This window comes from Eumetopias jubatus, unplaced genomic scaffold (genome assembly GCF_037043125.1).
Source record: "Eumetopias jubatus isolate StellerSeaLion01/CBP00866 unplaced genomic scaffold, mEumJub1_p1.0 scaffold_10, whole genome shotgun sequence".
NCBI lineage: Eukaryota > Metazoa > Chordata > Mammalia > Carnivora > Otariidae > Eumetopias > Eumetopias jubatus.
In genome coordinates, this window is record NW_028274816.1 from 95,809,594 (window position 1) to 95,833,640 (window position 24,047).

General features: G+C 55.0%; 2 protein-coding genes across 4 annotated transcripts; both read left to right on the forward strand.

Moving 5' to 3' along the window:
- Positions 1-5,676: 5,676 nt before the first annotated feature.
- On the forward strand, positions 5,677-9,107 carry CD79B (CD79b molecule). Of its 2 annotated transcripts, none has more exons than XM_028087542.2 (6): positions 5,677-5,830; positions 6,534-6,581; positions 7,455-7,757; positions 8,003-8,121; positions 8,393-8,434; positions 8,544-9,107. In XM_028087542.2, the coding sequence occupies exons 1-6, from the start codon at positions 5,773-5,775 to the stop codon at positions 8,640-8,642; spliced, it is 669 nt and encodes a 222-aa protein (XP_027943343.1). In that variant the 5' UTR covers positions 5,677-5,772; the 3' UTR covers positions 8,643-9,107. The 2 variants fall into 2 exon arrangements, with proteins under 2 accessions (XP_027943343.1, XP_027943344.1); XM_028087543.2 differs by having other exon boundaries at positions 5,678-5,830; positions 6,537-6,581; positions 8,544-9,106.
- A 7,853-nt stretch (positions 9,108-16,960) lies between these two features.
- Positions 16,961-18,706, forward strand: LOC114196721 (somatotropin). Of its 2 annotated transcripts, XM_088027261.1 has the most exons (5): positions 16,961-17,077; positions 17,329-17,489; positions 17,652-17,768; positions 17,953-18,114; positions 18,401-18,706. In XM_088027261.1, exons 1-5 carry the CDS (start codon positions 17,068-17,070, stop codon positions 18,599-18,601), a joined length of 651 nt encoding a protein of 216 aa, XP_087883387.1. In that variant the 5' UTR covers positions 16,961-17,067; the 3' UTR covers positions 18,602-18,706. The 2 variants fall into 2 exon arrangements, with proteins under 2 accessions (XP_087883387.1, XP_027943293.1); XM_028087492.2 differs by having other exon boundaries at positions 17,058-17,489.
- Positions 18,707-24,047: the final 5,341 nt, after the last annotated feature.

Below are 24,047 nucleotides of genomic sequence, written 5' to 3' on the forward strand. Positions count from 1 at the left end.
CTGCCATCCTGCCACCAGGGTCTTAAGGGCTACAGGCCTCTCCCCAGGAAGTGGCTCAGGCCCCCCAGGCCTCTCCCAGATAAAGATGTCTTAATTGAATGAGAGCGGACACCTGACCCAGGGCGTGCCCAGCCTCCAGTGACTGGGATACAGCTTCGTCCTGCCGGCTCACGAATTTCCTGGAGAAGAGAAACGTCACTGGTGCACAAGTGGCTCCCCGAGTCCGATTGGCCACTGGATCCTGATGCATCTGGCGGGGGTTGTGGCCCCTGAAACCACGTCCCGCTTTGTCCATTGTGCAGCCCCTGCTCCCCTGGCTGGCCCCTGGGGGACGAGCATGAGGGAGGAGTCCACTCAAGAACTGTCTTCTTCTAGGAAGCATGGCGGGTTGATAGAGGTGGGGTCCCGCCAGCCGCATCACTGCACAGGAGGCTTCCTTGGCCAGAGCGCCCAGACCTGGGGCGGGGGCAGGGACCCTGGAGCTCAGGAGGTAGACTTCTGGGCCCTCCCTCCCCGATTAGCACCACAAGGCTCCCTGTAGCCTCACCCAGCCTCACCCCCCAGCACACCCATCTCTTCCTCCCTCATCTTTCTCTCCCCCCTCCTCAAAGTGATCCTAAGAGTATTGTCGTCAAGCCCATGTTAGAGATTTCAACCCTGGGATGTGCACAGCTCACCTGGCTCAGGCCCAGCCTTCCAACTTCCTGCTGCCTGGCACGCCGGGCAGCATCTTTGTTGGTACCACTGGTCCGGGTGTGGCCGTGCCAGGCCTCTTCTGGCTCTTGGAGAACAGACGGAGGCCGAGCTCAGAGGAGGCAGTGAGACACCTGCTTCAGGCGTCACTGGATTTACTCACTTGTGTGTGTGCCTTGTGTCTGCTTCACGCCTGTGTGTACAGCTGTGTGTGTGTTCAAGGTCACGAAGCACTGTGCCCTGCCTCTGTGTATTGTGTCAGCGTGCCCCTGTAGTCTGGTGTGTGTGTGTGTGTGTGTGTGTGTGTCTCCTATGCAGGTGTGCCCGTGCTGTGTGTGGATGAGTGTGAACATGTCTGGTAAGGTTTGCACGTTGAGTCCCCGTTGACCTTAGTTCCTCTTCTCTTTCTTGTTTCTTGTGAACAGTTTGATTAAAACTCAGGAAGCAGCAAAACCTCCAAAACAATGTGGGTGTGTGGGTGTGTGGGTGTGTGGGTGTGCGCGTGTGCCCACAGGCTGGAGCCTTCCTTTCTGTCTGCCCTATTCTCTGGCCTCCTGGCCACCCATTGTCCCTTCTTCCTATTCTGTTCATCACACCCATTGCCCCAGCCCCGCTCCCTGTCTCTTTCCTGTGTCCTCCGTGGAAAGGAGGCCCTTCTCCTTCTACCTTCCTGCAACCGTTCTGTCTCTTGCTTCAGAAGATGCGTCCTAGAGAGGGCAGCCTCCTCTCTGACCAGCACCCTGCCCCCTGCCCTTCCCTCACACTGGGGCCCCAAACTGGGGTGGCCTCAAGAGCCTCCACATCTGTTGGACTGGATACTCACCACTGGACTTCATACAGACTGCAGAGCCTCCCCTGCCCGTGGCCCCCTCCCCTGCACACCCACACCCATCCCTACTCTGACTGGGTGGGAACAGACCCAAGCCAGGCTGGCAGGCAGGCTCCTTTGTACAGTTCTTATAATAAACCTACCCCCCTCCCCCGACCGGTGCCTCTCATGTGTGGGCTTCTTCCTTCTGCACCTCCGTGTGCAGACATTGACAGCGTCTGAGGGCTGCTAGAAGCAAGAAGGGCTGGTGGGGATTGGAGCCAAACGGGGAAGACTTGGGGAAGCTCAGGGTGGGCAGAGGGCAAGATAAGGAGGACTCCAACTCCCTTTCTGGCCCAGGCCAGCTCTCTCTTGCCCCCCCTCCAAAAGGAGGCTTGGGTTTTGAAAATTAATAAAGGGAAGCCTCACTAAAACGGAGTTGGGAGGTTCAGCAGGGGGAGCTCTCAGGCTCCACCACTCCTCATCAACTGCAGACCCAATAGGAAGAAGTGGACCTTGCAGGTGGCTACCACTTTACTCTCCGGCAGGGAGAGGAAAGGCTTTCCTCCTGCCCTGGCAACAGCCCAGCCAATGAGAGACACTCAGAACTCAGCCAATGAGAAGCCACCATACTCCCTACTCCCACTTTCCTCCAATAGACTTTGCGTTTACAACAGCCTTCCCAACATCCCCCTTTCCTCTATAAAGAAGCCGGTCCTCCCTCTTGTGGCGGTGCCTCTAGTTTTGCCTAGCTTGCCTGTTTGGTCTTGCGATTCTCTGCTCTTCCGAATTAACCCGTCTTTTGCCGGTAAGATAACTGGCAGTTTTATTTTTAAGGTTACAGCTCCAACCTCTTAGCTGGAGTCCAAGACGCCAGGTGAGGTCAGGGGTCGTGGCCCCCTCCCCAACAGGCAACGCCGCGCTCCCCCCGCCTCCATGAGGGTGCCCAGGAAATGGCATTGGCACCCAGTGGCCCCAGCCCCTCCTCTCTAGAAGCCCCCTTCGCTTCTCTGCGTCCTCCAGAGGCCCCGAGGTGCCTGAGGAACACATGGTGTGGCCCCTCCCTCCTCACAGATACTGTCCCCCCAAGGACCCTTCCTCTGGCCTCTGACCTCCGGGAGCCCAGGGTCCTGTGGACCTGTGACAGTGAGTAGTATGATGTAGTGAGCTAAGTCCACAGTCCTGGTGGGTGAAATCGAATTTTATATATGTTTTTGTTTTCTACATCTTGATTTTTGACTCCCAGGGCTGTATTTGTCCAAACTAGGAAACGGCCCTTTACAAGATTTCTACACCCTCTTTTCCTGGGTCCTGAGGTTACATGGCACCTGTGCGGGCCCGGGAGGGCCACCAGAGGCTACCCTGACGTCCTTCAGCCATATTCCTGAGGCCCCTTCCCTCCTTGCTGTTCTCTATGCGTGGGGAGAGGGGTCCAGCATCCCTGCAGGGTTCTGAGCTCCCCTACCAGGGTGCTGACCTCCCTCCCTGGGGCGGGGGGGGGGGGGGGGGGGCTCCTTCTCACTCTTAAGTTTCTCCATGCTGCGCCTGGGGCTTCTCCAGCTCCAAGGACAGGAGAGCTTGCAGGGTGCCCTGGCCCACCCTTCCCCTGAGCCTTGAATAGTGGTGGAAAAGAGGCAAAATACTAGATGAAAAACAAAAGCCAATATTTCAAATCATCCCCTCCATCAGCTATCAGCTGGCCCCAGTGCCTTTGCCAGTGCCCCCGGGGGGGGGGGGACCACTCCTCACTGAGAACCACCAGGTAACTTGGGGCGGCTTTCTGGCTGGAACACTACAGGGCCAGGAATCAAGCCTACCTCCTTCTTAGCCAGCGGGGCCTCCACCCTCTGCCACAAAGCAGCAAGCCCAGCAGGGCCAGGCAAAGTGGATTAGTGGGAGGGGCGGAGGTCTGGGCCCCTCCTTCCAAACTGAGGTTCTGCCCTCTCCCACCCTCCCCAGGGGTGCTGCGGGTCCCTGACCTCTTGCTTCTTCAAACTCCTAAGCCCCTGGTCCCCTCTCCCTCCACCCCCATCTCTTGTCTCCATGCTGCCTTCCTGGAAGGGGGAGGTGGAGGCTGCCGAATGTTGGGGTGTGCAGCCCAGGGTAGCCGGGGGCAGAGGCAGGAGTGGGCTTATGGGGCCTCCTGTTCCAGGAAAGAAAAGGCGTCACAACACGAGACAGAACTCTGTGCTGTTGTCACCGGAGAAGGAACAGCACAGCCCCAGCTGTGACAAATAACCCTGCAGGCGGTGGGGGCCCCACTGCTTCCACCCACTCCTGAAAATGGATCCCTGCCAGGCATGAATGGGAATGAAGTCCAAAGGACACATCTGCATGCCTGCCCGCAGGGGATGTGGGGGTGTGGGTGTGTTTGGAAGATGCCATCTGCCCCCCTTCCTCCGTGCCCCCTGTAGTCACCCTGGGCCCCGGGCCCAGCTCCTGAGCAGGACCCACACCACGCAGCCCAGGCAACGCATCATGTGAGCATACATGTGCGCGCGCACACACGCACACACACACGTGTGTGCCCCAAGTCTTCCCCAATTCTCTTCCCAACTTTGGGGGGACACTAGCTCCAAAGCTAACCAAGATCTCCATCATGAGGAAGTACTTTGCTAAAGGAAGAAATCCCTGGATTTTCCCCCCCATTCCTCTGGGGGGGTCTCCAATCACCCCACCCCCCCCAGCACAAGGGGCCTGTGGTCCCCAGGCTGACCTCAGGTGATGTTTATATTCCTGGGCTGTTTGTTCCGTGAACTGAACATCTGACGCCTTTTCAGAGAAATGTTTTTTTTTTTTTCATTTGGAACATCTGGAAACAGCAAGAACATCTGGGACTGCCAGGAACGAGCTGTTCCTTGGGTGAAACCTAAACCCTCCTGTCGCTGTTTTCTATAGTTCTGGTCCTGGCCCACACTCCTTGGCAGTGGTCCCTACCATCCAGGTGAGGCCTGTGTCCACCAGGACTGAGGGGATACCACCCAGACCCCTGCCTTTCTCATTGCCAACCCTGGCATGGAGCAGGTCCACGTCTCTCTAAACCCAGCTGACCCACCAGTAACGTAGGCTGTTTGAAAAATGGAGGGTGGCAGGAAGAATGAGATGTAGGCAGAGGACACATAGGATTCAGCATCTTTCTTCCCCTCCTGGGAGTTGGGAGAAAAGCGGGATTGAGGGGACAAGAGAGAAAAAGGGGGAAACATAAAACTCAGAGTGGGCTTGGCTGCGGGGCTGAGGTATGCAAGCCTGCCATGTGTGGTTGTGCAGGTTGTGCACTGCACAAGGGCAGCCCTGTTCCTCCCTGCCCCCCAAGGTGCAAAAGTTGTGTCTGACTCAGGGACACAAAGAGAGAAACTCAGACAAGTTTCTGGACGCTATGATTCCATCCACTGCTCTGCTGACTGGCAAGATAAAGCCAGAGAGCCTTTGAGTGTCAGAACCTGGAGGTTCCCCCGCACTAGGCTCCTGTCCCCTACCCAAGACCTGGGAGTTAATGGACAACTCCCTGGAAGTCCCCTGATTCCTGAGTGGTGGGTTTTTTCTAAGCTGTCTCTACCTAAGTCCACCCCCTTTGGCATCTTCTAGCAAATTCTCTCACCAAGTGAGGGAGGGAGGCCTCTTGCCAGGGTCTGGCCAAGTAGATGCCACATCTGGCTCTTGCTCAAGAACTTCTGTGGCTCCCTCCCTCCACAGGGACAAATCTTCATCAAGCCCCAACATGGCTGCCTGCGCTCCAGCTGAGAGGCTGCATGCTGGGCCCCTCCGGGTGCCAGGCCAGGGCCCAGTACAAGTCCCCCCACCACCCCCAGCACCCCTGCATCATCCTTCCAGGTGCCTCTCTTCCTGCAGAGTGCAAGCCGGCCCAGAGCCAAGGAGCTGGGCTCGCATTCACCCACAGGTCCCGGGTGTCTTCAGCTAAGGGCCTGGGAACCTAGACTGCACAATGGAAGCCTGGGGACCCCAGGACATGACCATCAGTGGGGTGGGGGCGCGGGAAGGGGAGCACAAGATGCCCTCGGATGACCCAGTGGCCCTTGCTCATCCACTGTGGTGCCCTGTGAGCCTAAGCTGCACAGCTGACGAGAGAGCCCGCCCTCCCCCAGGGTCCCGGGAGAGCTGGTGCCTCCCCTGGGTCCCAATTTGCATGGCAGGAAGGGGCCTGGTGGGGAAGAGGCAGGGAGGGGACGGGCTGCAGCCCAGGCAGTTACACGTTTCCCCCCAGGAGCCTCTGTCCTTGCCACCAGCTTGGGGTCCGGGACGGAGCAGTGAGCATGGCCGGACTGCTGCGCCCCGGGCCCGGAACCTGGCTGGTGCTGTTGCTACTTTCAGGTACGCTCCCTCCCCCACCACCGAAGCGGCCATCGCGGGCTGTTTGGCCGTTCTGTTCTGTTGTTCTGTGTCCCGCTCTCTCCAGCCCCTGCCTTCTGTCTCCCACTTTCTGCCTCCTGTCTCCCTCGGACCGCCCTGGGGCCTGGGTCTGTGGGTGTCACCCCTGCTCAGTAGCTCTGGGCTGTGGGGCCTGGGCCCCGCTCCTGCTTGGAAGGTGTCCGACTGAGCTGGGCGCGAGGGGCTGGTGTCTAGGACCGGGACGGAAGAAAGGAGTATGGTTTACCCCAGTCCCCCGAGGGAAGTGTGTGTATGTGTGTGTGCGTGTGTGCGTGTGTGCGCGCGCGTGCGCGCTGGGGCGGGGGGACACGGGAGAGAGGCTGCCCCCAACCAGACCCTGGGATGTGCATGTTCCAGAAATGGTCCCCTGGTCTGGAAGACAGTTGTGACCTTCCTCCTGTCTCATCCCGGTGTCTGCTCAAGGCCAGCCAACAGGCCCAAGGCAGAAGGGGGACTGGGAGGTGGATTTCTGGTGACTCTTCCCCACTCCAGTCTCTCCAGAGCAGTGTCAGGGAGGGCTGAGGGCTCTTGACCTTGATGTCCTGGGAGGAGGAAGTGGGTCTAGGAATGTAGGGGCCACAGAGGTGGGGCAGCCAGTTTCCAGTGGAGAGCCCGGACCCAGCCCCGCCTACTTCCTCCCACCCAGCAGGTGTGCCTGCAGCCAAAACAGAAGACAAATACGCGGATAGCAAAGGTCAGCAATTTCCCCTGCCCCTTCTGGGGGCAAGTATGTGTGTGTCCAATGCTGGTCCTGGTCCCAGGGGCTGTCCCATGGCGGCCCCTGTGCCCTTGTCCCCCCTGGATCTCCCCAGCCAGGACACCCATCTCTGGGCGACCTTAGGGTCTCCCTCTCAGAGGCCTGGCTCCGAGGCTCCCCCCTCCAGCACCCCTCCTGCCAACTGTCACCCTCATTAGACATAAGCCTCCAGTCCCAGCAACTAAGGGGTGTGGCTCAACCCAGGGTGGGAGGGGGGAAGCCAGAGGGAATTGCACGGAGGACTCAGGCTGGGTCTGTCTAGCTGGGGAGTCAGACTCAGCCTGAGAAGGAGCCTGTAACCTTAGGGGCTCTGACAGGCCATAGGGCCTCAGAGATTCCCAGGGGCCTCTCACTGGGAATGCTGGGAACGATGCAGGAAGGGGGCTTCTTGGAGCAGGTGGGTGGAAAGAGCTCGCCAAGCTGAGAAAGAAGTTTTAGGAATCAAAAAGTGGGAGCACCAGGCCAGGTGGGGGGCTACCCTATGGGCCTCTAGGCCCCAGTGGGTGAGGCCTAGATCACACTGCTGTATGGGCATGGAGAGGAATAGGAAGGTTCCAGAGGCCTTCTAAAGGAAAATCAAATGTTGGGGTGGGGGCATTCGGCAAGGGGCGGGACCCAGTGGTTTGGCCTGCGGCCACTCATGGAGCTCAGCTCTCACACACCTCCGCCTCATGACTGTCCCAAGCCCAGGAGCAAGGACAGACGAGGGGGGCAGAGCCGGGGTAGCGCCCCAAGGGGAGGGGCCCACGGTGGGGCAGGCAGTCAGGAAGATGCTCCACGGGATGCTGATCCCGGCCTTGGCGCCCACAGGAAGCACTTGCTCCGGCATCTGGCAGAACCCACGCTTCATAGCGCGGAAAAGGGGCGCCACAGTGGAAATCAGGTGCCACACAAAGGAGTCGGCAAGTGTGAGCTGGCTCTGGAAGCGGGAGATGGGCTTGGAGCCCAAGCCGCTGCTGGACAAGGGCCACGTCGTAAAGAGCCACAACGGCTCCATCGCCACCCTCACCATCAAAGGCATCCAGTTCCAGGACAATGGCATCTACTTCTGCCAGCAGAAGTGCTCGAAAGGGTCCCTCAGCAAGGGCTGTGGGACTGAGCTACGAGTCATGGGTGGGTTTGGGGCCTGCCTTCCAGCTGGGGTGGGGGGCAAGGGCGACGGGGCTACAGAGCCTTCGTAGAGCCATCTGCATCCCGCCCTGGCCCAGCCTGCCACCAGTGGGGGGGGGGGGAGAGGGGCACACTGTGAAGGTGGCCACGGCCGTAGATGGCCCAGGAGAGCTGCTGAGGAGGTCCTGAGGGGCTCAGGCCCAAGGAGGGGGCCCCCAGCCTCACCGCCCCCCGCCGCCTCCCCACAGGGTTAAGCACCTTGGCACAGCTGAAGCGAAGGAACACACTAAAAGATGGCATCATCATGATCCAGACCCTGCTCATCATCCTTTTCATAATTGTGCCCATCTTCCTGCTGTTGGACAAGGTGACCACGGCGGCCAGTGAGGCGGCCATGGGGCAGGCTAGACATGGGCAGGGTCTCCATCTCCCCGGCCCCGGAGCCCACCCATTGACTCACCTATACAGTCTCTCCTTCATCCATTCAGTTGTTCTGAGTGCTCCTCACTCCCTGACCCCAGACCCCTTGCCCCCAACCCCTCTCCCCGGCCCAGTCTCCCCGGCGCTCCCCAGCCTGGCCCAGCAGTGGATGGGGTGGCGGGAGCTAACACTCTGCTCTCCATCCCCTGCCCCACCAGGATGACAGCAAGGCTGGGATGGATGAAGATCACACCTATGAGGTAAGGAAGTGGGGGGGCCCGCGGCGCCGAGGGCTGTGGGGTGGTTGGCGGCCGTCCGCTGGTGTGGTCCGAGAGGAGCCAAGGGCTGAGCACCATCCCGTGTCTCCAGGGCCTGAACATCGACCAGACGGCCACCTATGAGGACATAGTGACTCTGCGGACAGGAGAGGTGAAGTGGTCAGTCGGGGAGCACCCGGGTCAAGAGTGAGGGGCCGGCCCTCCCCACGCCCCTGGGCCCAGCCAGCCGGGCCCTCATTGACTGAGTGAGAGCCGCCTCCAGCAACCAGCTCAGCCCCTCTTCCCTGGACCTCGGTCAGCCTCTGAAGCTGGCCCGCCACGTCTGCCTGCCACCACCCCCCCTCCGGCCCCTGGTCCCCAGCTCTTGCCGCAGAGACTGGAGTGGAAGGGCTGCAGGGCAGGGCAGTGCTTTGGAGTGGGGAGTTCTCTGGGGATAGACTGGACCCAGACTTCTGGGGGTGCTATGTGGGGATCCAGCCCATGTTCGGGATGGGGAAGGCAGAGGCTTGTCTGGAACCTGCAAATGGACTCAAGCAGACCACCTTCCTGCAGAGCCCGGGAAAAGCCGTGGTCCATCCCACTTGGCCACAGATGGGCCACAGAGGGCTACATGCCTCTCCCACCCTCTCCCACCCTCTCCCACCCTCTCCCACCCTCTCCCACTCCCTCCCACCCTCTCCCACTCCCTCCCACCCTCTCCCCCCCCTCCCACCCCAGGGGGCTCCTAGCCTTGATCCATTCTCCCATGGAATAAACAGTGTGTCGAGAAACCACACACAGGCTTGTGACATCTATGGGTATGGGGTGGGTCAGGGTATCTCTCTGGGCACAAATGTTTGGGCCTCTGTGGGCCCGGACGGTGTGGGAGAGGATCACTGCCATGGGTCTCATGGGCCTTTCCTGGGCTCACTAGGCTTCTCTCTGAAAGCCTGGCTGGGATCTGTGGTTACGCCCTTTGGGTTTTCCCTAGCTGGGCCCAGATCGGAGAAAGGCTGGTAGCCCTTTTTAGCAGGAAGCCTTCATCCTGCATTCCCTTTAGCCCACAAGCAGCACTTGGGTCCTGCTCTGTAGGGCAGGGGTCTCAGCCTTGAAGGAGCTTGCCCTCGCCCACCCATTCCCAATCCTTCTGTGCCTGAGGGCCCTCCATCTGTGAGAAGCCCTCCCAAATATCCCCAGTCCCTGCCCAAGCCCCGTTCCTGCCTTGTGCTGCCCATGCTGACCTTAGTCTCCAATTAAACTACTCCCCACCACGCCTGAAAATTTTTTTTAACTTTGGCCCAGAGCCACGCAAGAGAGAGATTCCTAAAGAAGGAGGCTTTGCGGTGGTGAAGTTTGGGGGTCCTTAGGTGACTCCTTCAGCCTTTCCCAGCACCACATCAGAGGCCCCCTAAAGCCCCAACATCCCCACAAAATGACCCCTAGGGCCCTACAAATTAGGCCCCAATGTGCCGGCTGCAGGAGGGACAGGAGCAGTTCCCAGCTAAGAGCTTAGGGCAATGAACCTCCGTGTGCCAAGCCAGGCCTCACTCAGCTTCCTGTTGACCTTGCGGGGGCGGGGGGGGGGGGGGGGGCTGAAACACCTCTTTGCCACTCATGCTCTGGATTTGGGCCAGAGAAATCCCTGCCCCCAGGGAAGGGCCAATTTAACTGGAGAAGAAAGACCAGCGTGTGGGGACCAGTAAGAACAGCCACCAGTTGTTACTAGCTTCCCTGCTGGACCAGCAGGTGGGGTGGGGCAGGGGGCTAAAGTTCCTGCGCCTGGGGTTTCCAACAGTCCATGTGTGCGTGGCTCAGTGGCGCTCACCGGGAGCCAGGCTAGGCAGGCCAGGCAGGGCCCGCTCCCTCCGTGGCCTCCGTGGCCTCTGGGTGGCCCCGAGGAAACTGGTTTGTTTTGGCATCTGCCTCCACTGAGCTGGAGTCCTTCCTCTCCTGCTGCTTTGCATAGTGGCACTAATTCTGTCCTCCTGCCTCCGCCAGGGACCCTAGCAGGGGGCTGGGGGTGGGAGGGTGTCTTCACTTCTCCCCTCAGCAGGGTCTCCCCTGACCTGGGGCTGCCCTGCATCTAGAGAGGCCCTGGCTTTACCAAAATACCGATACTTTTGGGTCACTGAGTTTTCCTAGCGCTTCGCAGTGCTGTTGGCTGAGAATTATTTGAGCCGTGAGCCCTGCCTCCTTCCCCGGACACCCCTAGAGGGTATTTGCCCTCATGGTTGTGATGTAGAAGCCCTCCCTGGTCTGTTTGTCTTTTTTTTTTCCTTTGTTTTTGTTTTTGTTTTTCTGTTTTAGGGGCTTATGCTCTGGTTATCGTCATATCTATATTAGGGGCCCCTGGCCCCCAGAACTGACTGAGGCACTGCTGATGAAACTGCATGATGCTGGGGGGGGCAGTGATGAAAGTCTCAGGTCTCAGTTGCTTTATCTGTAGAACGGGAATCATAAAATCTTGTCTGAGAGAAGGGAGTTGAACCAGATGCTGTTCTCTCTTTTTTTTTTTAATTGTCATACAGTAAAATTGACTTTGTTTTCTTTCAGTATACAGTTTGATGAATTTTAGCACGTGTGCAGATTTATATACCCCCCCCCACCACAATCAGGATACAGAACATGAACCAAAATCTTTTATTGGGCCCCTAAAATACTTACATACTGAGCACCTCTGAAATGCCAATAAAACTGTATCAAACAGCCCCCTATTCATGTACATAATCTTGCATAAGCCCCAGCATAACCCTGGAAGGGGGCAGCATCATCCCCATTTGATAAATGAACAAATCAAGGCTCAGGAAGATAACAGTGGGTCAAAGTCATAGCTTCTGGGGGATGGGACGCCTTCTGATGCCAAACCCAGCATTCTTCCCGGTACCTCGCCGCTGTCTCCCTCGGAGGACCCTGCAGCATGGAGACGTGGAGGAGGAAGTAAAGAAGGAGGAGAACCCGGGAGGAGAGAATTCCCAGGACAACATTGGCCATCTGCAAACATTTCCCATTGTTCCCAAGTCCCAACACACGAGGACACGCGACCCAGCCTGGCTGGAGTTCGCGCCACGGGGCCATCCTTCCAGGGGTCCCCCTCTGGCCAACTCCCCCAGGCCTCCCCTTCCACAGAACACAGCCCTGAGGTGCCGTGGTGGGCACATGCCCCACTGCCCACCGGGGGAATCCAACCGGGTCCCTTGGGGCCCTGCTGTAAGCAGAGACTGGTTCCTTCTTCGTTCTAGCTTGACTTCCGGCCCCTCTGATGCAGGTGCTGCCAGGCCTGGGGTGCTCTCTGACCTGAGGGTTTGGGTGTTTTTTCCAGCAGAATCAGAGGTGAGAGAAAAACAAAACAGAATGTCAGAAGCTACCGCTGTGTGGGTGTCGCTGGTAGGTAGTGTTTGTCCCTTAGCAGGTGTCTGAGTCTTCTGCGAAGGGGCCAGAAAAGGCCATCTTGGAACACAGGGTTTGGGATTCCGAGATTCTGTCTGCCAGTGTTCTGCTCTTCAGATGGCCCTCGGGGCTGGATTCAGAGCCCACATCTGTGAAGTTCCCCGGGTGAGTCCGGCTCTCCACAGTGCTCCTGGTTCCGGCACCCTCAGAATCTGCCGGTGACTCAGTTGCAAACAAACAAAAAAACAACACACCTTCTACTTGGGATACCTCAGCGACCCCTCCAACTCCAAAGCCTCTACCTGGAAACTTAGATGACTCCACAGAGCACAAAAATTAACTAGCGTTCAATCCTGAGTTCAGAGTGTAGTTTGTTAAAGCACATTTAGATGGATCCTAGCGCATTTCCTAAATTAAAAAAAATAAATAAATAAAGACCTCTTTCTCTCCAGCTGAACACCACTTTCTCTGGGGGTAAAAGCGGGGGGGGGGGGAGGGGGGCGGTGCCAGACACCTCAGGAGGTCCCGCTTAGGGCTCAGGTTCTGCAAGTCATGAGTCTGTGTAGAATATTTGTGTGTACTTGTGATCAGCATCTGCATACTGCCTTGTCTATTTTTTTCATTTAAATTTTTTTCATGCACATAGTGCCGTGTATTGCAAGATCTTGTACTTTTTATGATTTTTGGGGGGTACTTCTCATTTCATTCTCTGAGAAGGACATGGAGACACAAGGTGGCCTACCTTATCGTTTCCAGGTGAGTGGGTATTTGAGTTCTTCCCTTGGCATCGTCCTTGCATTTGCTTGCCCCGCCTAGCACGTGCTGGTTGAGTTCCTGGCTCTGGGACTGTGCTCGCTGTCTGTCCTCCCCCTCCTCCCAGGCTTTGCTCTCACCTCTGTATCTTAGCTGTTTCTTTCATGGCATTTTTGGCAATGTGAAATTTCCTTGTGTATTTTGCCATTATGTATTCGTTTGTTTGCTCTTGTCTCTCTTCCCCGTAGACTGTAAGCTCCAGCAGAGAAAAGATGGTGCCTTCTTTTCATCTGGGTATGCCCATCTGCCGGGTACAATATCCGGCACATAGAAAGAGCAATGACTACTTCTAGAACCAGTTAATGCATGAAAAAGAGAATGAGTGAATGAATGAATTGATGAAAGGCATGAATCCAGCCTTGAAGGGTTTACAGTCCCACAAGGGACATAAAGTGTCATAAGCACAGAATTAGGTAAAAAGGAGTCAGAGGTGATTTCCAATAAAGGGCACCAATCAGAAAAGCACCCCAGACTTCCCACAGCTGCTGGACACACCTGGGTACTCACTACTTCTTTTTCTTTTTCTTTTTTTTAAGATTTTATTTATTTATTTGAGAGAGAAAGCGAGAGAGACAGAGAGAGCAGGAGGAGGGGCAGAGGGAGAAGCAGACTCCTCGCTGAGAGGGAAGCCCTACTGTTGGGGATCTCGATCCCAGGACCCCAAGATCATGACCTGAGCCGAAGGCAGCCACCCAACCGACTGAGCCACCCAGGTGCCCCTCACTACTTCTCTATCCATGGGACTGTCTCCCTGGGGAATAATCCCCAAAGTGGAAATCAATAGGTCCGTTATGGAGGCTGTTATGCACTTGTAGATGGTCCAGAGATTCTCCGCCAGGGTAAACAACACCCTTAGTAACCCACAGGAGTGCCTACCCCTATGCTACCCCCACCCCCAAGCCCTCCAAGGCCCTTCCTCCCTGCTTGAGCCCTGTGGCAAACCCAAGGGTCCAAAGAGAAAGGAAGTGAAAACATGATGCACACTGAAACGTGCAATTCACATGTGAAGGATGATGTGATTTGGTTCATTAAATCGGGTTACATCGGGTTGTTTTTTCTGCAGCTTTTCTTGGTGTCTGTGGACCTCATTCTGGGGTGAAGCTCCTTCCGTTCAATTCCCCCCCAGCTTCACTGAATATCTTCTGAGTGGGGATTTGACCCTCCTCTGCTAGCTTTGTGCTGAGGAAAGTTCTGTCCATGCCCAACAGCGCCACTGTCTTTCCCGGATGAGGGTTCTAAAGAGTTCCATGTGGTGGGAAGATGGGGGCCTTGGGCAGCGATCACTTAGGAGCCAAGAGACTGTGGGCAAAATACTTTATTTCTCTGAGTCTGAGTGTCCTCCTCTGAAATGGGCCTCCCACCCCTATCAGCCAGGAGGGAGTCTAGCACGTGGTGGGCACTCAGAAATGTTGATCTCCTTCCCCACCTCCCCTGATGAAGCCTTTGGGAATCCCCACATAACATTCTCTAGAGACCCTGACCTAGGGCTAGATGACTGACATGGTGCTCGGACTCATGCTGGAAACAAAGCGGAGGCAGAGTTACATCCCAGGGGTAATCCCAGCCTCCAGCCTCAAAGAAGCCAGCACAGAGTTCGTGGTGGGAAACGTGGGCCTCAAGTGACCAAGGTGGGGGAAGTAGGAAGAATGGTTGCCAGTCTCTCTGAGGCTGGCCCCAAGGCCGTGGTAAGTATGACTCCAAAATAAGTTGGCCCCAAACCTCACGGATTGAACCTCAGAGGGCTTCCTGAAGCCTGAAAGAGGCCACTTCCATGAGCTTCCACAATAGGTACAGAAAACCCCAGATTTCAAATCTGAAAATATGAAGGGCTTCCAAACACACTGGATTTCATGGATTCCAAGATGATGGGCAATTCATCTCGAGCCTTTTGAGGCTGACCCCAGAGATGCTAATCACAGCCTCTTCCTACCGGCCACCATGCAGAGGCCATGGTTCGACAATCTCTGAACCTGAAGAAGCCAGGGCTCTGGCCCTTCGGTGCCCCAAGAAAGGGTGGATGATTCCCCAGCACCGGAGGGAAAAATCCCAAGTCTACCTCCCCACCCCCTCCGTTCTTGCTGCCACCATGGTAACCCTAAAGGGGTATCCTCAGGGACCTCCAGAGTCCTGTGAGCCGATCTAGTTCTGGGGTCAATGGAAGTGGGTTTGGTGAGAAGAGAAGAGCCCCTCCCCTGCTCTGGCCGGTTCCATCTGTTCTTGGCAGTACCCTGCCTGTGGGGAACCTCAGCCCCACTTCCCCTGTGCTCACCTCGTGTGGTTCTCGAGCAGTCCCCAGCTTGGGCTCCTGTACCCTCAACCCTAGGGAAGGCCTGACTCTTCCCCCGTGGTCCACAGTTCACATACAAGTTCCCCCACCATGAGCTAGAAACTGGTCCTGAAGGGTTCCACATCAGTCCCCCTCCACAGGGTGGAAGGAGGGGGGCAGGGAGGTAGAAGGCTGTGTGGGGCTCAGAGAGCTTCCTCCATTTTGCTCCTGGCCCCTCCCCTGTGGTAGAGCTGCAGGGAAGAGAGGAAAGTCTTCCCCACGCTCCCCTTTTCCTCAGGCCTCCGTCTTTAATGATAGCCCACTCTGGTCCTCCCTCAGCCCTGCCGGGGGAACAGCTCCGTGTGTCCAGTGCCTTCCCCAGTAGATAGTGAATCAGGGCACGGTTAGGCAATGATTCCAGAATGATGGGAGAAAAGGATCCTAAAAGTGGGAGGTGGCAAGACGCCAGCACTCCTGTCCTGGACCATGAGGGTGTGACTTTTCAACGGTTGGCTGTCAACACCATAACCAACGACCTCTAGAAGGGTTTGCTGGTTCGTTTGTTTGTTTTCCCACAGGGCAAGCGCTAAATGTTCTTAGATTCAAGGGGTGGAAGGTTTACACGGAGGGGAATGTGTTCTTTCCTGCTCTTAGCCCTGGGGGTGATCTGTTGCTGGTGGCCTGCAGATGCCACAATGTCCCCAAGCCTGGGCACCAGGAGGCTGGAGGGCGGCTGTCCTACACAAGCCTGCCCGGCCCCCGCCTTACAGGGCTACCTGGTCTCCGACATGCCACCGTCTCGCCTCGGAAATGAGGAACAAAAGCCTGCCTCGTAAGGGAGGACAAAATGAGGCAAAGGGACCCTCGTGATGAGGGGCAGGATCCCTGTGTTGAGAGGGATTTAGAAGAAGAAATGACCGAGTGGTCCACCCAGTCTGCTCAGGAGAAAGAGTCTGGGATGATCAACAGGGAAAGAGCAGGGTTTTGGAGGTCAGCTTCAGCTGAGGTAGCTGGCACGAGCAAGGCTCTCTGAGCCTCGGTCAGCTCCTCTGTAAAATGGGGAGGTAATAATACCGCCTTCACGAGATGGTTGTGAGGGTCAAAAGTGTCACAACATGATGAGCTCTGTACGAATATTTAAAGGGGAAGAAAGACTGGGAGGAAACTAGGGTGACTGGAGAGAACATCTGTGGGGGTGCTGTACCCGGAGTTCCAGCGCCGGGGACGAGACCCAAGCCCTCAAGGGCTCTTCCAATCTTGAGATCGTCTGGCGGGGCCTGGGCTTGGGGGGCGGGGGGAAGCACTTGGGGCCTGGGTCTGTTCACTTCTCTTCTTGGTTTGCATCTCTGTAGCAGGTCCGAGGAGCAGGGGGGGATGCCTCCAGTTTTGGTTCTCTGCCCCAGCCACCTGGGGGCGCCCCCACGTCAGGGAAAAGGCGGGGGGAGTTGGTAGGGAGTGGACAGTGTAGGGCTGGGGCCCCCTGAAGGTCGGAGTTCAGCACCAGCTGCCTCAGGCTGGACCAGGTGGTGGGATGGCGGGAAAGGGTGGGGGATGGTGACAGCTGCAGAGGTGGAATCTGGGGCTGAATTGTGCCCAGAAACCCCAGGATCCATGGCTGTTCTGGGCTCCCTTTCCCCAGACACACATTCTCTCTGGTGGACAGAGGGGAGCCGTGCAGGGAGGAGGATCGGGAACAGAGGGCGAGGAAAGGTGGCGCAGCCCTCCCAAGCACTCCCCGGCCTGACACGGCCCCGCTTTTGGGGACCGGTTTGGGTCCTCCTCCCCTGGGCGGGCCACCTCACAATGGTACCCTAGCAGAGCGCACCTGCCTCCTCCCCCTTGAAATGAGGACCGATTGGGTGGTCTCTCAAGCTGAGACCCTGTGTGCAGGGCCGGTGACGTCGGAGAGGGGAAGATGGCAGCGAAGGCCTGGGGGACATGACCCCAAGAAGAGCGGGAACAGGACAGGAGGGAGGAGGCTCTAAATTATCCATCAGTACAGACCGGCCAGTGGCCTGATGCATAAATGTATAGAGAAAATAGGGGGGGCAGAGGGGGAGAGAGAGAAGGGACCAGGGTATAAAAAGGGCCCACGAGGGACCGATTCCAGGATCCCAGCACCCAGCTCCCCAAAGCGCTCAAGGTCCTGTGGACAGCTCACCCGGCTGCGATGGCTGTAGGTAAGTCCCCTTGGGCTGGGTGAGGCGGGGGCCCTGCCAATGGATGGGGGCGCTAAGCCTGGGCTCTGGGGCTGCTGAAGGGGAGCACAGAGGTCTGTGCCCGGACGTTTGGCCAAGCGTTACATGTTCTCAGTCCCGGGGCGGGGGGCAGGGGAAGGGCTGGAAAGAAACAGGCCTCTCTCCGTCTGGGCCCCAGCCTTGCCCTCTGTGTCCCTGTGTGTCCTTGTGTGTCCCTGTGTGTCCCTGTGTAGGCCCTCGGAACTCTGTGCTCCTGGCCTTCACCCTGCTCTGCCTGCCCTGGCCTCAGGAGGTGGGCGCCTTCCCGGCCATGCCCTTGTCCAGCCTGTTTGCCAACGCCGTGCTCCGGGCCCAGCACCTGCACCAGCTGGCTGCCGACACCTACAAAGAGTTTGTAAGCGTCCCAGGAATGGGTGCTTGGGGGGGGGGCGGGGCAGGAAGGGGTGAGAAGTTCAGGGTGATTTCATCCAAGCGAAGAGGCTGTCTGCTGAGCACAGCCTGAGGGGGCTTCCGAGTCAAGCAGTGAGGCGGTCCTGGGCGGGTGTCCTTGCTGCAGGAGCGTGCGTACATCCCCGAGGGCCAGAGGTATTCCATCCAGAATGCGCAGGCCGCCTTCTGCTTCTCGGAGACCATCCCGGCCCCCACGGGCAAGGACGAGGCCCAGCAGAGATCCGTGAGTAGGCCAGGGCGGGCCAGCCAAGGGTCAGGGGCCTCCCTCCTTCCAAGAAGGCGGCCCCTCCTCTCCACAGGAGTCAGGCCCCTGGGGCGGGAGGGGGCGCGGGGTGGCAGGGTGGCAGCGGGAGGCCCCCAGGCCCCCAGGCCGAGGCCGGCGCGCCCACCCTCCCCTCTGCCCGCAGGACGTGGAGCTGCTCCGTTTCTCGCTGCTGCTCATCCAGTCGTGGCTCGGGCCTGTGCAGTTCCTCAGCAGGGTCTTCACCAACAGCCTGGTGTTTGGCACCTCGGACCGAGTCTACGAGAAGCTGAAGGACCTGGAGGAAGGCATCCAAGCACTGATGCGGGTGGGGATGGCACTGTGGGTCCCCTCCTGGAGGGCCGTGCCCGCCCTCTGCTGGGCCTGGTGGCCCCACTGGCTCAGACGAGGGGTGGGGGGCTTCCAGGGGCGACGGTGCCCCTTCCTTTATAGTAAGCAGTCCGGCCTTGACCCCTGAGAGCGCTTCCTCGGTCCCCCCACCCGTGAATCCTCCGTTCCCTTCCCTGAGCCTGGAGGGGAGGGCCGCACCCGGAGGGACCTGGAGGAGCAGCGGCCGAGACCTGGGCCTCTCTCTCCCTCCCCGCCTTTTGCAGGAGCTGGAAGACGGCAGCCCCCGGGCCGGGCAGATCCTGAAGCAAACGTACGACAAGTTTGACACAAACCTGCGCAGTGATGACGCGCTGCTCAAGAACTACGGACTGCTCTCCTGCTTCAAGAAGGACCTGCACAAGGCCGAGACGTACCTGCGGGTCATGAAGTGCCGCCGCTTCGTGGAAAGCAGCTGTGCCTTCTAGTGGCCAGGCCTCCCTTTCACCCCCTCCCCTGTGCCTCCCCTCACCCTGGAAAGGGCCACTCCCGTGTCCACTGTGCTTTCCTAAATAAAATGAAGTTGCATCACACCATCTGAGTAGGTGTCATGCTATTATGCGGGGCAAGGGGCAGGCTGGGAAGACAACCGCGGGCACCCCGTGGGGTCTGCCGGGAAGGGTAACTGACCCGATTCTTCCTGGGCTGGAAAGAAACCGACACATTCACTCCTGTCCGTTGCACGTCAAGTCCCCTGCCCAGGCCCTGGGTCGCAGCTCTCTGGGCAGCTGTAGGTCAGGCGCACCCCCATAAAGTCCCTGGAGGTGTTCCTTCCTCCCCCATGGGCCCCACAACACCAAATCTAACCCCCAAGAGCGGGAAAAAATGGAAAGCAAGACAAGCTAGTAAGTACAGAAGCAAAACGCCCCGACATGGGAGCAAACAATGAGAGAGATCGGAATTACTTTTGTGCAGAAAGTACACATTAGACCCACCTGCTCTTGGAAAACAGGAACGATGCAAAATGGCTTTGGGACAAACAGACCCAGAATATTTGGGATCTGAACGGTGGCAAGGGAAGCAGAGGAAAGACTAAATCGGGGTTGCAAATTCAGCCCCAGGAGGTGCCTGGTAGATAATTTGGAAAGTAAGGAGGGCTGGGCGTGAAGGGATAAGTCCTGACTGACAGTCCACTTCCTCATCTGGGGTACAACACAGAACATGGGGACCAGAGCAACCTGGAGAACTCAGGCCTTGGCGCCATTCGGGACCACAGGGCAGGGCTTCCAAACCTCCTGATTTTTAAGACACACAAGACATCCAGAGTTTCACACGAAATCTGATTTTTAAACATTGGTGACTAATTCACATTGAAAACATTTTTAAAAATATTTTACTTGTTTATTTATTTTAGAGAGAGAGAGTGGGGGGGAAGGAGCACAGAGAGAGACAGGATGGGGGAAAGAGCTCAAGCGGACTGGGCACTGAGCCCAAAGCCTGACGCGGGGCTCGATCTCACGACCCTGAGATCATGACCTGAGCCGAAACCAAGAGTTAGACGCTTAACCGAATGAGCCACCTAGGTGCGCCCATATTGCAAACATTTTTAAGGTCAAAAATGAACCCAAACGCATTTGCTCTTCGAGTTGTCAGTGAGTGATTTGTTCTAAGGACAGTGTATTGGGATAACTTGTGAGGGAAAGAATCAGAAATATTTGGACTTGAATTTAGGCTCCTGAGTAGATTACTTAACCTCTCTGGGACCCAGTTTCCTCACCCATAAAATGAGATGATAACAAATTGCCTTGCAAGGCTAATGTCAGGATTAGATAAAATGGTGTTTCTGAGGTGTTTGACACATTACAGCCCTCAAAAATTGCAGCTCTTTTGCACTGAATTTTGGAGCGTCCCGTGTTTTCTGATGGAATGTTTAAATACTTGTTATTAAATCAAATTCTGTTTTGCTAATAGCTTCTCAACTGTTTCTTAATTCCACATAAACTTACAAGGCAGTGGTTAACACTTTAGAATGAAGTCTTTGGTCACCCAAGCACCTTCGCTAAGTAGTGACCTATATATAAATCAATACTTAGATGCTCAGAGTAACTCTATTATCCAAACATGATTTTACAAAATCAATAATTCTTTTATAATACAAAAGTCAGTGTCCTAATTAATCTTCTTGAAAAGTTCAAATTTGTATATGCTATGATGAATTTCCTTCAAAACAAGACCCACCTGTATTCATTTTGGATACTTTACATTTAGTAAGTTCTTGGGGAGTCGTTGAGAGCTGGGATAATCAGAGCCCAGAGCTCCATTTCTTAGCTCAGAAACCATTCGCCTGCCGTAGATCATTCTTTTAGTGTCTGGCTTAAAATCATGGACTTTGGGGGTTAGAAGGGGCTCATAGGTCATCCTAATTCATTCTAACTTAGGAGTCTTACTCCATAGCATCGCTTAGAGATAGTATTCGCTGTGTAGCGCTAGTATGAGGGAGTTACTATTTCGCAAGGCAGCTCACTCTATTATACCGCTCTGGTTTCAGAGAAGTATTTCTTACGTTAAGCTGAAAAGCATTATTCCTGTATTATCCCTCATTGGATCTTAGAATTATTTGGAAATCTCATATTCTTCAGAAGTTGAGGTAATGAGCACAAATATAAGGATCTCTTAGCTTGGACAAGTGTTTTAGAAGGAAACGTGACCCATCTTTAGAAAGTACAGTGTTTGTTGAATGAATGTGGCAGAAGAGTGCCTTGGGAGCAGTGTTAGAGCTGCTAGTGAGAGGGTTCTGCAGTGGGCTTGTCATGACAGCAGTAGACTGCAGGGGGAACCACAGGCCAGGGAGCATCGCTCAGCTCCTTCTGGGTTTAGGCGAATCCACTCCACCAAAGCTGGTTGAGAAATTCAAAGACACTGGTTGATTTTGCAAAATTTTAGAATTTAAAAAGACCTTAAAGACCATCTCCCCTAAACTTTTTGATTTGACCAATGTTATTCTGCCTTTCGGCTTTTCACAATTAAGCAGTGGAGGCCACCCTCCATTGCAAATTAGAAACACCTGAAATGTTTTCTAAACAACTCTGGCAGTAGCCTCCACTCTCGGCAGTTTTGATTTAATTGGTCTGGAAGGGAGCCAGGAAGGAGTGGTTTTAAAAACCTCCCCAGGTGAGTCTAATGTACAAACAAAGTTGAGAACCAGTAAGTCAGGGACCACAAAGATGAGATATCCGGGTCCACCCTTGATGAAGACCTGGGTCAGTTGTGGCTCTGTTTCTAATTCTAAACAGTCCTCTAAAAATGTTTTAATAAGCCAGTAACAAAAAGACAAGTACTGTATGGTTTCTCTCTATGAGGTACTTAGCATAGTTAAATTTATAAAGACAAGAAAGTGGAATGGTTGGTTACCAGGACTGGGGGAAGAGGGAATGAGCAGTTGTTGTTGAATGGGTGGACTATCAGTTTTGCAAAATGAAGAATTCTGGAGACTGGTTGCACGGTGTGAGTGTACTTGACACTACTGAACTGTACACTTAAAATGGTTAAGATGGGGGGCGCCTGTCTGGCTCAGTTGGTAGAGCATGTCACTCTTGATCTCGGTGGTTGTGAGTTTGAGGCCCATGTTGGGTGTAGAGGTTATTTAAAAATAAAATGCTTTTTAAAAAATGATTAAAATGGTAAATTTTATGTTATGTATATTTTACCACAACTTTAAAAATTTTTTTAAATTTCTAATGAAAAATCTTCCCAAAGGTGAGATTGGTGAGATTTGCCGAAGAAAGAGTTCAATAGCCAGAGCTCAAGTAATCTTGAACCCCCCTGGAATAATGTTTTTCGGACTCCATGTAATCTTTTAAATTTACTCTAACCTAAAGTGACCTAAATTTACTCTAATCCGAATTTCTTCTGTGAAAATTAGTAAAAAGAAACCTAGTTTAGAATGGAGTTGGGAGGCCAGCAGGGGGCGCTCTCATGCCCTACCACTTGGCGATTGCAGACCCAACAGGAAGAGATGGACCTTGCCGATACCACTTTACTATCAGGCAACTAGAGGAAAGACTTTCCTCCGCCCCAGCAACAGCCCAGCCAATGAGAGGCACTCACAACTCAGCCAATGAGAAGCCCCCATACTTCCAACTCCCACTTTACTCCAATGGACTTTTTGTTTACAACAGTCTTCCCAACGTCCCCCCCCTTTCTCTATAGAAAAGGAGTCCGCTTTTTCGCCCTGCAGGCTTCTCTATGGTTTTGGGGTAGCATACCTCCCCTAAATTGTGATTCTTTGTTATTCCCATAAAAGCCCATTTTTGCTAGTAAAATAACTGGCATTTTATTTTTAAGGTTAACATTAGTGGCCATGAGTGGGATGCAGAGAAGCGCCCCAACAATTCTGGGGCTGGGGAGCAAACGGGCGCTGGTCCCCGCAGAGCCAGTCGGGCGCACTGACTCCTCCAGGACCTTGGCGTTGTGAGGGTAAGTTTTCCCCTGGATTTTGAGCTCTGCTCTCTTTGTGTTTGAGCTCTTCGGTCTTTTTTCAGGACGTGTTTTCAGATCTCGTTTTTTTTTTTTTTCTGAGAGCGTTCGCTTGGCCTTCCGTCTGACTCTTTTTCCGAATCGAACTGTTCCTTTTGGATTGGGCTGCCCTTCGGTCTGACTCCCATTTGGAACCAGACTGCTCCTGGTGGAACTGGGGCTGTTGAAAGTGTGTTGGCCTTTGGTGTGGCAGAAATCATACTCACCACAGCGGAGTCCTATCATTTGTTCCTCTTGGCCCAGCTACCGTCTTCTTTATGAGCAACATCTTCAGGTGATACTGGCAGAATCCACAGTGCACCTCCCATAGGATTCAAATAGATCCCTCAAAATCTCTTCGCAGAATGAATCAATACCGTATAAAGAAGTCCTTCAAGGCATCAAGGCTATAATAGAAGATTGCAAGGCTCGGAGCCTCATTATCCCCTGCACTAGTGCCTATAATACCGCTATTTTACCTGTGAGGAAGCCCCAGTAGCTGAGGATGGGGGTTTGTCCCCGACCTCTGAGCAATAACAACATTGTTACCGCTTGGCACCTTTGTTCCTAAGCCCCATATGCTACGGACCATCCAGTCCCACTGAAGGCCAATTTTTTTTTTTTTAAGATTTTATTTATTTGACAGAGAGTACAGATAGGCAGAGCGGGGGGCAGAGGGAGAAGGAGAAACAGGCTCTCCGCAGAGCAGGGAGCCCAATGCGGGGCTCGATCCCAGGACCCTGGGATCATGACCTGAGCCGAAGGCAACGGCTTAACTGGCTGAGCCACCCAGGCGCCCCTGAAGGCAAATTTTTCACTGTAATTGATCTATGCAGGGTTACAGACACAGTCCTTTTTACTTTTCACCAACCTTAAAAGCTGATTTGGGTGATAGAAAGTTTTCTGCAGGTTCTATTTTGTTACAATTTGTATATGATTTACTTCTCTGCTCCCTTTCTCAAACCTCTTCACAGGAGACAGCATCCACCTGTTAAAACTTTTGGCCTTAAAGGGACATAAGTTCTCAAAAAAAAAAAAAAAGGGCCATTTGCTCAAACTCAGATGCGATACTTAGGGCATCTAGTCTTGAGACAAGGACTACATTTATACCCAGACAAAACCCCTCACAACTGCTTAACACTGACAGATTACCTTTTGACCCTCCCCCCATGGAAATATACAGGAAACACCTCTAACCAATGCAGGTTTTTCATGGTTTACTGATGTTTCTTTTTTTTTTTTAAAGATTTATTTATTTGAGAGAGAGTACATGTAAGCGCAAGCTGGGCCGGGGCGGGGGGGCAGGGGCAGAGAGAGAGGGAGAGAAAGTCCCAAGTAGACTCCATGCTGAGTGCAGAGCCCGATGTGGGGCTTGATCCCACGATACCAAGATCATGACCTGAGCTGAAATCATGAGTC